The sequence below is a fragment of the Tachypleus tridentatus genome, chromosome 11 (assembly GCF_004210375.1).
Source record: "Tachypleus tridentatus isolate NWPU-2018 chromosome 11, ASM421037v1, whole genome shotgun sequence".
Lineage (NCBI taxonomy): Eukaryota > Metazoa > Arthropoda > Merostomata > Xiphosura > Limulidae > Tachypleus > Tachypleus tridentatus.
In genome coordinates, this window is record NC_134835.1 from 14,989,389 (window position 1) to 15,001,865 (window position 12,477).

The 12,477-nt window shown below is 36.5% G+C and overlaps 2 protein-coding genes across 3 annotated transcripts in view; both read right to left on the minus strand.

Annotated features, from left to right (window-relative positions):
* Positions 1 to 282: 282 nt before the first annotated feature.
* The window catches only part of LOC143231683 (neuropilin and tolloid-like protein 2), a 424,980-nt gene continuing 412,785 nt past the window's right edge, over positions 283 to 12,477 (minus strand). For both annotated transcript variants that reach the window (XM_076466271.1, XM_076466270.1), the window contains exons 9-10: positions 6,030 to 6,155; positions 283 to 3,677 (exon numbers count right to left, since the gene is read on the minus strand). In XM_076466271.1, coding sequence (XP_076322386.1) covers positions 3,490 to 3,677; positions 6,030 to 6,155 — 314 coding nt within the window. In that variant the 3' untranslated portion in view covers positions 283 to 3,489. The remainder of the gene's footprint in view (positions 3,678 to 6,029; positions 6,156 to 12,477) is intronic.
* LOC143231684 (uncharacterized) lies at positions 2,958 to 3,437 on the minus strand. The gene has a single exon (XM_076466272.1). The coding sequence runs from the start codon at positions 3,435 to 3,437 to the stop codon at positions 2,958 to 2,960; it is 480 nt and encodes a 159-aa protein (XP_076322387.1).

The following is a 12,477-nucleotide window of genomic DNA, read 5'->3' on the forward strand; positions in this document are numbered from 1 at the left end:
TCTGTGCTATGCCCACCACGGGTATCAAAACCCGGTCTCTAGCGGTGAGGGTCCGCAAATATTCCGCTGTGCCACTTAAAGGAGGTCAGGCTAGCTAAACGTACTGTTTATGTTTAACACAGCTAAACTACTGTTTATGTTTAACACATACACTTTCCTGGTTACATGTTAGATTTAGTGACATTGTGAGATAATTGTATGCCACAGAATAGAGCCATTCTTTACTCAGAGTTCTTTTACTCTCCATGTTATCTTCGACTGCATCAAACAACACAACCGATCACTGAGGTCACAGTATTAATTCACGAACCTCTATTTTAATATTTCTATTCATAAAAAGAAACACTATTACATAGTCTAAGTATTCAGAAAGGGAAGACATTTTAATTCAATGAAAAATAACAAAAACAGAAAACGTATTAATTGTGACTTGTTTTTCTTTTCCTCATCAAAGTTTATAATTTCAGTGAAGAAAACCAAGAATCAGTGATCGACTAAGAGACCTAATCTACTATTTGTGTTTCTACTCCTCTGTACCCAATTTCGCTGAATTCGCAGCTCATCAGTACTGCTTGGCAAAATGGGTGATGAATACATATTTAATATTTATTCTCAAACTTGTGTACAACACGGTTATTCTCAAAATTCAGTTTTTTTTTAAAAGTTGCCTTTATATCAAATCCCGAAACTTAAAATATAATTTAAGAAATAAAGATGCTAACAAGAAAGTCGGATAGCTATCAAATGATTAACGTCAGTAGAAATAAGGATGGTTTAATTTTATGTAAGAACAACATCCGTTTCCCTCGATGTCTCAGGGTTTATGCGCATGATATCTACAACATGTATTTTTATAATTTGTAGTCCAGGGAATTCGTTTTTATCAAAACGACTAAATCTATATTTATTTCACATTCAAAACATTTATTTTCAGGATTTCCGTGTAAGAGAATCATCTCTACTTTGTGTTTTAAATGAATTACACTTCGCGAAATTCGACTTTCGATAACCTTTGGTCTGAAAACGATCCTACAAGATCCATTAATCCCTTTTGTCTCTACAGGATCCACTAATCATAACCTTTTGTGTCTACAGGATCCACCGATCATAACCTTTTGTGTTTACAGGATCCAATAATCATAACCTTTTGTGTCTACAGGATCCACCAATCATAACTTTACTTGTCAAATGTTTTGTATTTGTCACTTGTTTAATCTTAACTTTCGTCCGGCACTCTGTGTAGGTTATAAATCTGGGAAACATTTATTGTTACTTTAATTGTGCTACAAGTATGTAGTACGTTCAATATTCTTCCTCGCTGATATTTAACAAAGTTACTGATTCTTTATAGTTTTCTTTTCATGGATTTACTGGTTTTTAAATACTTATCTTTAGGTTTATGAAAGAATAATTCGAATCAGCAATCAATGTATTGTAATTCAATAATCGAAATAGAAACTTTTTGAACGAAATTCATTACCTTAAACATAATGCTAATTTTTATCTGTATGACTTATTCCCATTTATTATTTATATGTTCAACAAATATTTGGGAAATTGTTGACGTTCTTAAAACCTAAGATAATAAGATAATTATCCATTAACCAAGTTGACCATTTGCATAAGTTTTTCTTTAAGGTGTTCCACTATTTATGGAAAAATACTTCAGAAACGCAAACTTTGTAATTCACGGCGCTAAGAATAAAAACTTCACCAATTTTCTTTCTTTACATTAGCGAAAAACTGAAGCAATGAAACCTTATGTTCCTTTAAAGGTATTTATAAAACACTTTAAGCACACTTCTCTTCCCATGTGTGATGTGAACCTAATAGAACAAAGTCTTTAGAAACTAGAGACAAGTCACTGAACACGATATTTTAAAGGCATTCAAAAATTCATGTACAGAAACGGTTACATATCATTCGTTTTTACTCCGGACAAACAATGTTTGTTTCAAGTTGTCACGCTTACAGATGAAATAATACTGTATTTAACACTTTATACAAACGTACATGTCATAAAACAATAGTGTTAGACCTGACACTTTTGTAATCTAGACCCCTTCGGGAATTTCAAGAATTAGAACAATAGTATTCCGATCAAACCGTATTTGCCACATCCATTACCGACGGCGCGTTTGGCCTATTTCAGACCTCCACGCCGAATGGAATACAACAAACACAACAATGTTCAGAACGCTGCTTATATAGGGAATTTCATACAACACTTTTTAAGATGTGTTCGCCTTTCACAAACCTGCAAAGAATTACTACAATGACATGTTTCACAATACATTAATATTAGGCGTAACAATATTTTCTTATGACATGTATAACTGTAATTACAGGCTTCTGAAAGTCGTACGCATTATAACAATTTTATGCAAAGGGGATGGACCACATACGTGTTGTGAGAATAATCCAATAGATGATATTTTATGTTTTGGAAAGTTGCGGTACCTTGTTTTTTTCGGTTTCTTACTTTTGCAAATTTGATAAATATTTCTCAGAACTAAAGAGAAGTTTGGGATATTTATTATTGAACACATGTAGAAATAACGTTCCACCACTGACTTCGGTCACATGCAAAGGTCAAAGTTGTCATGCCTAGTTGAGCAACACCAGTAGGTTAATTTTACCACTATTCATCTCTTTATTGTATAGGAAGAGAACCTAAAGAGAATTAGAAATGATCTGTTATTTATTATAGTTAGATGCTACTCGATTTTAACTTTTTCCACACACGGGGAAGGAATAGTTCTAACATCACTCACTACGTGGCGCTTTGACTTTTCTTGATAAGCTAGAATGATCAAAATGGCTGAAGTATTTTAATATTTGAATGCCGGCATACAAAGTGAGACTTTAATTTAATTGGTGTTGTCTTTTGTGCCATTGTACCTACACTTTTTATTTACGTATATTAGTCGCGAGGTTTGGCTACTGCGACTAAACTTTCATGTATTGTGGTCATACTTCTGGCGACGACCCCCAGGACTGTCCGGATACATCTCAACTATTGCTTCTGTTCGCATCTCCTGTGGAAAAGAAGGAACTTCACAGACATGGCCTCGCTGTGCGTGAAGATTGTTGTGCTTTGGACATTGATTGTGGACAATCACAAGATCGTCCAAGGTTCCTTCTCTGTTCCTGCGTAGGTGAGGGGGTAGTGGGGGTTGGGGAGGTGGAGGTAGATCAGGACTTTCACTACCTCTGTGGTAACTACAGAATGGATGGTGTTGACTACCATCAGGTAAAATCGTAATTGCTACTGGTCTAGTGGGCGGAGATCTTGGGCTGTGGTCCTCTGCTCTGTTCACTGAACAACCACCATTAGGGTACTTATCAAACACGGAAGAATCGAGCTCTGGCACGTGACATCCGTCTTCTTGTTCTTCCTCTTGTACTTCCTTTTTATCATTCTTTCGAGATCTCATCTTCGTATGGATTATTATACCTTCGTTTTATCCAAACTACCAATTTTGTGGTCTAACTCCATCTCCATTGAAGCTTCCTTGAGCGACGCAGTCTGTACTCTCGTTCCCGCTGGTTTCTTTCTTTAATTTTATTATAGCAAGAAATTGAGATTGACAAGCACATACCAAACACAAGAGCGAAAAATACCACCAAGACGACGATCATGTGTTCTGAAGACATCACTACGCTAGCTGTAGATCCTAACAAAATCAGAAAAAACACACCACGTTACACAATCGAAGGAAAATCTAATCTGTTTTGTATATTATGTTTTTCAAAATAAAATACTTGGCCACAACGATAACTATACATTTTCAACTTTAACGACTGGTTTACTTTTATAGTTTATTACTTAGTAAATACAGTAGTTGATAGAGACAGTGTGATACTAATGTTACATTCTAAAGATTTATTGAGGCACCATGACTTTAATGTTACATGTTTAGAGCTGATTAAGGCAGTGCAACACTAATGTTATGTGTTTAAAGCTGATTAAAACAGTGTGACAGCTATGTTACGTGTTTAAAGCTGACGAAGGCGGTGTGACACCAATGTTACATGTTTACAACTGATTAAAGCAGTGTGACACCTGTGACACCAATGTTATATGTTTAAACTCAGAATGTTGTAAAGTTTCATTATCTTCTCAGCTATTTTGCTATAAAGATCTTTTTTTTCATGGCACTTCTAATGTCTGAAGGAACGTAATCCGTCACCCACGAACATTCCACACGTGTTTGAAGGGCCTGAGGCTAAGATAGCGTGTAGGCATTTCGACCTTGTCGATCTCTTCTCCAAGGAAGATATTCATCAGTTTAGCCCCAAGAGGATAAGACCCAGCACTAATCAGGCTGAAGGGGCTAGTGGTAGCATAGGGGATCGTATAGAATATGGTACTTATCATGTATGACAAGAACAATGACACACGACAGGATGTCGAGGTTCGTACATTCACTCCTGGTTTTTCTCCCTTACACCAATCTTCCATCATGACAAATGCCTCTCTTTCCTGTAGGAAAGTGGAATATATTTGGTTTTAGGCTTTATCAAAGTGAATAGAAGCCTATTATTTGGCTATACAGTTGCACACAACTTGTCCATCATCTGTAAAAATAACAGTTGCACACAACTTGTCCGTCATCTGTAAAAATAACAGTTTCACACAGCTTGTCCGTCATCTGTAAAAATAACAGTTGCACACAACTTGTCCGTCATCTGTAAAAATAACAGTTGCACACAACTTGTCCGTCATCTGTAAAAATAACAGTTGCACACAACTTGTCCGTCATCTGTAAAAATAACAGTTGCACACAACTTGTCCGTCATCTGTAAAAATAACAGTTGCACACAACTTGTCCATCATCTGTAAAAATAGCCGTTGCATACAACAATAATATTCTTTTACAAATTCTTAGTCCGTGAGACAAGTTGTTTTATTCATTGACATGAGTAGAACAAATAATAAATGTCACTAAAACAGACTGACTTTGTGGCGGTAGTTTCTAACTATTAGTACAACGGCAATGTGAATATCTCATTAGTACAACGGCAATGTGAATATCTCATTTAATATTAGTTGCAGCAAACCTGAGTCGATAGATAGCAGAAGACTGTGTGTGGGTGTCGTACATGATGGTTTGACTATTCCAGGTGTCACAAACAACCTTGTCCTTTAGGTGGAAGCAATTCAATGTTTTGTTAATGACACTTTCATGGTTTGGTGAGTGTTCAACAGCCTTCTGAGACTAGCTGATTTTCACTTGGCCGATGACCACCACATGAGAAAAATATCCAAAGTCTCAAGCGTAGCCATGATTTATGAACAACTGAAAATTCTTTGAATTCTGTGATTTACTCCAAATGAAATGAGTTCGTGTGAGGCCATTATACACGGAGTATAAGTCGAGTGACGTGCATTTTAGGTCACATGACTGATTAGCAAAGATGCTTACTTTTCATAAAATTCAACTGAAAATGATTTATATTACTTTATAAAAGAGTTGTACCCTCTTCTAGCTGGACTGTTATAAATATGTACCGTCGTTTGGGTGTTCTAGCAGTATAAATTGATTAATGTGCAGTAAATATATTTTAATATAACACAACAAAAAAGCTAAGCTCTTGTATCTCGAAGTACTAGAGAAAATATTCTATAACTGACATGTACAGCGACAGGTAGAAATGATAATAATTTGTTTGTTTGTTATTAGTAACAACTGCTTTCACAAATTTACTGACTGATAATTTTAGTTTGGTTTTAAATTTCGCGCGAAACTACACAGGGGATATTTGATTGTCGTCTTTAATTTAGCAGTGATAGACTAGAGGGAAGGCAGCTAGCCAGTCTACACCGACCCGGCTAACTCATGAACTACTCTTTTGCCTACGAATAGTTAGATTGACGGTTATATTATAACGCCCTCACGGCTGAAAGTACGAGTATGCTTAGTTAAGATAATTCAAGCCAGAAATTCTCAGATTACGAGTTGAATACCCTAACCACCAGACCATGCAAGGGACTGACACCTTTAGAGAAATTACTGCTAACATACCAACAGAACATATGGTATCCTCCTCGTCATATCGGTATTTACAGTTAAAGTGTCCATTACACTTGAGAGATTTATCCACACACGTTCCATCTCCACAGTCAAACTCTTTGGATTCGTCACATTGTTCTAAAAAGATATAAAATTTAAACCATCAATAACACTTTATTCCTTCAAGCTTTCTAACTCAAAGTAAACTTATGTGGCACATTGACTAGTGTTTTATATTCCATATACACTACCTTAATCCGAGGATTATCGATGGAACCCATGAGTATTTTAAACTATTTTCTGAAGTATGTAGGTCCAAAACTCTCTGTGGATTTTGTCAGTTGCGTGATTCGAAGTACATACGATTGAAAAACAAACTAAACAGAAACTCCCTCAATATTGTAACTAATTACATTAATTATACTGAGGTTTTCTACGTATCTTATGGTTTCTTCCAAATGTTTCGATCAGTTCTTTAGATTAAATTTCTAACAGGTAATAAATATATAATAGGTTTAGTTTGGATTTCGCACAAAACTGCACGAGAGCTATCTGCCTAGCCATCTCTAATTTAGCGGCGTAAAACTAGGGGGAAAGCAGCCAGTCATTATGACCCACCACCAACTCTTGGGCTACTTTTTTACCAACAAATAGCTGGATTCACCGTCGCATAATAACGCTCCCACGGCTGGTCATAAGGGGATTCAAACCTGTGGCTCTCAGATTGCAGGTCAGGCGCCTTGACCACCTGGCCATGCCGAGACATAAATATATGAAAATTCTTCAATATTGTGTAACAAGTGGACTTCATCAGCATTTACAGGTTGGTAACGTAAGGGTTAAATGACCTATATACTAAAGACCGTTAAGCCCTTATTAGTTTTATTTTGGTCACTTTAAAACAATAATCTTAACTCATAATCCAAGTTATTTTCCAGTTTGGTCTAGAAATTTTGAATATAAAAAATTCATAGTAATATTTACAGTAACAACTGTTCCTAATTGTTTTAATTAAAGAGAACAAAAATGTTTAAAAAATTGTGAAAATTTTATTACCTCGATAATTAGAACATTCGTTAAAATGGCCTCAGAGATTTCGCAAATCTCGTGTACAGAATTTGTAAATGAAAACTTGTTAAGTCATTTCTACGACTTTGGTATTAAATCAGTTCCAAAACTGAAATACTTTATACTAATTGGGTATACATTAGTTTATAATTATGCAAAAACTATTAAAATGAATTTTATAGAGTTGTAATTCTAAACGACTGAAATATATATGAATTATTTTTGTGTTTCGCTATCATAGAAAAACTCATTACTCTAAGCAGAGCAAGCAATGAAATATTAGTCAGTATCACATTCGACACTTGTCACAAGTGCACAGCGCGCAATAACTGAGTAACAGTACATTAATGTTACAACTGTAACGATTTTATTGAAAGTAAAAAGCATTACGGAGCGTGTTGACCCTTGGCTTTCTGGTAAGAAGGAGCTTTCTAGTGTAGTTCATGTAAACCGGAAACACCTCCCTTCAGAGATTTATGAACAGAAATATAAGTGTTCCCTCTGACTAAATGTAGCGATGAATTATTTTAGAGGATCCAATTTTTAAATGGAAAAGTATCAAAGGTACGGTCAGAGCAATATGTTGGTTAAATGGACCTGTGAGACAGTTTTCAAAGTTAGGGCTCAAGACATTATTTTAAGATTCCAAGTTACAAGGTATCTAATAATGTTTGTCAATTTCTCGCATAGTTACATGAGAACTGTCTGCGCGAGTCGTCTCTAAATTATCAGTGTAATACTAGAGGGAAAGCAAGTAGTCATAACAACTCACCGCTAACTCTTGGGCTACTCTTTTTACCAACAAATAGTGGGATTGACCATCACATTATAATACTCCTTTATCAACAAATAGTTGGACTGAACGTTTCGGGTATTCGAAACCGCGACACTCAGATTATAAGTCGAGCGTCCTAACCACCTGGCCATGCCAGGCCTGACATTATTTCTTGTTGCTGTTGGGTACTGAACACAAAGTTATGCAAAGGACTATTTGTGCTTTGCCTACCCCGAGTATCGAAAACAGTATTGAAAACGTAAAAACAATTATACGAAACAAACTTGGCAGGGGTTTAGTTTAGAGAGAGAAAAATCTGAAGGTTTCTCTCCCCAACAGGGGTGATCAGGAACGTTGTGGTTCGTACCCTCTCATGGAAGATTATTTACTCTTACGTGGGAGTTTATCTGTACTTTGATCTGACTTGTTTAAGGTGATGAAGGGAGGTGGGGCAGTATGGAACTGACGGGTGAGAAAGGAGAGAGAGACAAGAGTTGTAGGCCAGACCGGGGCCCGTAATCCAAATAGCAGACGAATCAAAACGAAACATGGACTCAAAAGGATATTTCCTTGGCTAGGATCTAAAGATCCAACTCCTGAGATTTGGATGTGGGGGGAGAGAACAGGAGTGCTCCGAGAAAACCCACTTTCAAGAATTGGATGTGTGGGGGGGGGAGAGAACAGAAGTGCTCCGAGAAAACCCACTTTCAGGAGACAGGCGCCAAATGTTTTACCTGTCCTGTGCCCAGATCTGAAAAGAAATATATATAATCATAAACATATATTCACCTTATTTATAACTATGTACTATGCTGGTCAACATCTTGAGGGCAACGAACGTAAAAAAAATATGCATTTTGTGTCGTTAAACTAAACCACTTATCTGAGTAGAGCTTCGAAAGATGAAAATAAGAAAAGGGAAAAATAAAAATATAAAACATTTTTAGTATTTCATAGGGAAAATGTGAACACTATGAAATTAGCTTAAATACTAGCTGGTCAAAAGTTTAAGACCATACTGAAACGAAGCGTTAATCGGTAAACACGTAAAGAAATTTAGTAATTTGTGTTCAAGCACTAGCGTTGTCAACATCTCCCACTGATATCTCCTGTGTTACATTAGGTAAAAACATGGCAAAGGCTAAAAGTTGACAGAGTTTGAACGTGGCAGAATTGTCGAGCTGCAAAAGCAAGGTCTCTCTCAACGTGTCATCACTGGTGAGATTGGGAATAGTAAAACTGATGTTGAAAATTTATTAAAAGATTCTGAGGGATACGGAACGAGAATTTCAAGTGGTTGGCCCAAGGAAATTTCGCCGGCGTTGAGTAGGAGGATTCAACAGGTTGTCCGGCATGACACCAGCCGATCTTCGAACCAGATTAAGGCCCTTACGGACACAGAATGCAACTCAAGAACAATAAGATGGCATCTACAAGAGAAAGGCTTTAAAAACAGCAAATGTCTTTAAAGATCACGCCTCTTTCTACACCACGAAAGAGCTCGGTTAAACTTTGCTGAGAAGCACCAAACATGGGATTTAGAAAAGTCGAAGAAGGTCTTGTTCTCTGATGAGAAACAATTTAACCTGGATAGTCCAGATGGCTTCCAACGTTACTGACACAATAAGGATATCCCACCGGAGACATTTTCTACGCGACACAGTGGAGAAGGTTCCATCATGAACTGGGGTGCTTTCTCCTTCCATGGCTAAATTGACATGTTGGAGAGAGCATTCTTATTGACTGAAGGCTCTCGGTTGTGTAGAAATGACTGGATCTTTCAGCAAGACAACGCTGCAATCCTCAATGCCCACAGGACAAAACACTCTTTCATAGCAAATAACGTGTATCTTTTGGACCATCCAGCGTGTTCGTTCGAACTGAACCCCATTTAAAATGTTTGGGGGTGGATGGCAAGGGAAGTCTATAGAAATGGACGTCAATTCCAAACAGTGCATGACCTTCGTGAAGCCATCTTCACCACTTGGAATAACATTCCAGCCAGCCTTCTGTGAACGCTTATATCGACCATGCTAAAGCGAATGTTTGCAGTTATTCGCAATGACGGCCGTGGAACTCACTACTGAGACCTCTTGTTGAGCATTTCCTACCCTGTTTAGGACTTCTTTCTTTAAGACTTTCATAAGTCTTAAGACTTATGGTCTTAAACATTTGACCAGCTAGTATTTAGCACGAAGGAGGTTCAACGATTTACCCAGTTCAATCTGACACGAGCAATGACACGCTGATTCCTTCAGTGTAGCGCGCGTGCAGTCACGGACTTCTAAGATTATCATCACAGACCTTTATAACTCAAAGTTTGAATCTTTATGGGTTACAATCAAGGATTTTAGGGCTGGAAAGCTTTTTATTGACAATTTCTATAGATCATATAAAATATAAGAAGTTAATGAAAAGTTATGTAATGAGGTCAGATTTACCACTGATAAAAATACTGATGCAGTAACTAAGGAACGTTTTTATTTCAGAAACAATGAGCGGGATTAGAAACGAAGTGATGGCTTTTTTACTAAACTGTCAGTAATATATTCATGGGGGACATTTGACAACGTGTTTGGAAGAGTTCAAGTCGAGGACAATTTGTAGAAGTCGTGTTAATAGGTTTGATGGTTTGCTTGAGAAACAGAATTGTTAGAAATTCCCTTTTGACTGTAGGAGACAGTCTTTATCATTAGTGAATTGGGACAGTGAGATAAGATGTGATTTGGGAAATACTTAAAAACGAAATAAAAATATGTTTTTATCCCAAGCTGTGTTTATTCCTAACAATAAGAAACGAATAAGAGAAAGATCAAAACGAATTATTTCACTAAAAGCGTGAAGGAGATAATCAGAGATGAATCCCACATGTCTACCAGGTATTAACTAGGAAAAATCAGAGATGAATCCCACATGTCTACCAGGTATTAACTAGGAAAAATCAGAGATGAATCCCACATGTCTACCAGGTATTAACTAGGAAAAATCAGAGATGAATCCCACATGTCTACCAGGTATTAACTAGGAAAAATCAGAGGTGAATCCCACATATCTACAAGGTATTAAGTAGGAAAAATCAGAGATGAATCCCACATGTCTACCAGGTATTAACTAGGAAAAATCAGAGGTGAATCCCACATATCTACAAGGTATTAAGTAGGAAAAAAATCAGAGATGAATCCCACATGTCTACCAGGTATTAACTAGGAAAAATCAGAGATGAATCCCACATGTCTACCAGGTATTAACTAGGAAAAATCAGAGGTGAATTCCATATGTCTACTAGGTATTAACTAGGAAAAATCAGAGGTGAATCCCACATGTCTACCAGGTATTAACTAGGAAAAATCAGAGGTGAATCCCACATGTCTACCAGGTATTAACTAGGAAAAATCAGAGGTGAATCCCATATGTCTACTAGGTATTAACTAGGAAAAATCAGAGGTGAATCCCACATGTCTACCAGGTATTAACTAGGAAAAATCAGAGGTGAATCCCACATGTCTACCAGGTATTAACTAGGAAAAATCAGAGGTGAATCCCACAAGCTGAAAGATTTACAGATTTAGGAAAAATAAAATTCGGATACATGATAAAAAAAAGAAAATTCAAAAGGTCTCTGATCCTGAGATTTCTATAGAAATGGTCTTTAATCATGAACGTATGGATACCTGAATAATAAGTACAAATATTAAAAATACAAAAAAAAACACCCGTGCCCGGCATGGGTTTATCCGGTTTTTAAAGGGGTTTAAAGATCAGAGACTTTATGTTTGGTCAGTCAAGGGGCAGTGGGCACACAGTAGACAGTGATCAGATATCTAAGAACTGGAGAATTACTAATGTTAGTACTGTTTCCATTTTTAAAAGAAGTGATATCAGTTGTCCTGGATCAGTTAGGAACACGTCTGTAGTGTAGAGCCCCCTCTACTAGTTGCTAAGTGGTAGTATGTACGCTTCTAACGCTAAAAACCGAGTTTCGATAATCTTTGTGGACACAGCACGGATAGTCTATCATAGAAGTTTAATTTTGTGCTTAGCAACAAACTGTATCGAAACGATTCTTATGTTACTTTAAAAAAATGTTGTGTCACACACTAATACGGACTCACCAAAGGGAACTGTTGAATTTGTTAACTTTCGTCGGATATATTATTTATTTCTAAGGTATCTTAAGCTAAAACACTTTCGAAAGATATACTTTTATTCATCACTGGTGAAGAAAGGTCCACCTCTCGACAGGCTATAGATTTGTATATTTGTTTCCTAAACAGACTTGTTTAACCCACAAGTTTTCATTATTTGTTATTATTGTTGTGCTTCTTTTATGGAAATTTTATATTAGTTTTATATGAATTGAAAAGTTAAGGTGTGTTCGAAAGGCATTAGAAACATTCCAACTAGTGCATTCTTTTAATTTTACAAACATAATTTATCTACCAGTTGATTTATAATGATGAGCTTACATCCTCTGATTGGTTAGAAAGACCACTTGCAATAACGAGATTACATACCTTGACTGGTTAGAAAAGAAACTTACAATAGCGAGATTAAGCACCCTGATTTGTTAGAAAGATTTTGGAAGTCAGTGAATACTGAAACAGAACTGGAACATTT

Excerpts from the sequence above, each read along its gene's own strand:
- LOC143231684 (XM_076466272.1), bottom strand. The coding sequence starts at position 3,437 with ATGAGATCTCGAAAGAATGATAAAAAGGAAGTACAAGAGGAAGAACAA.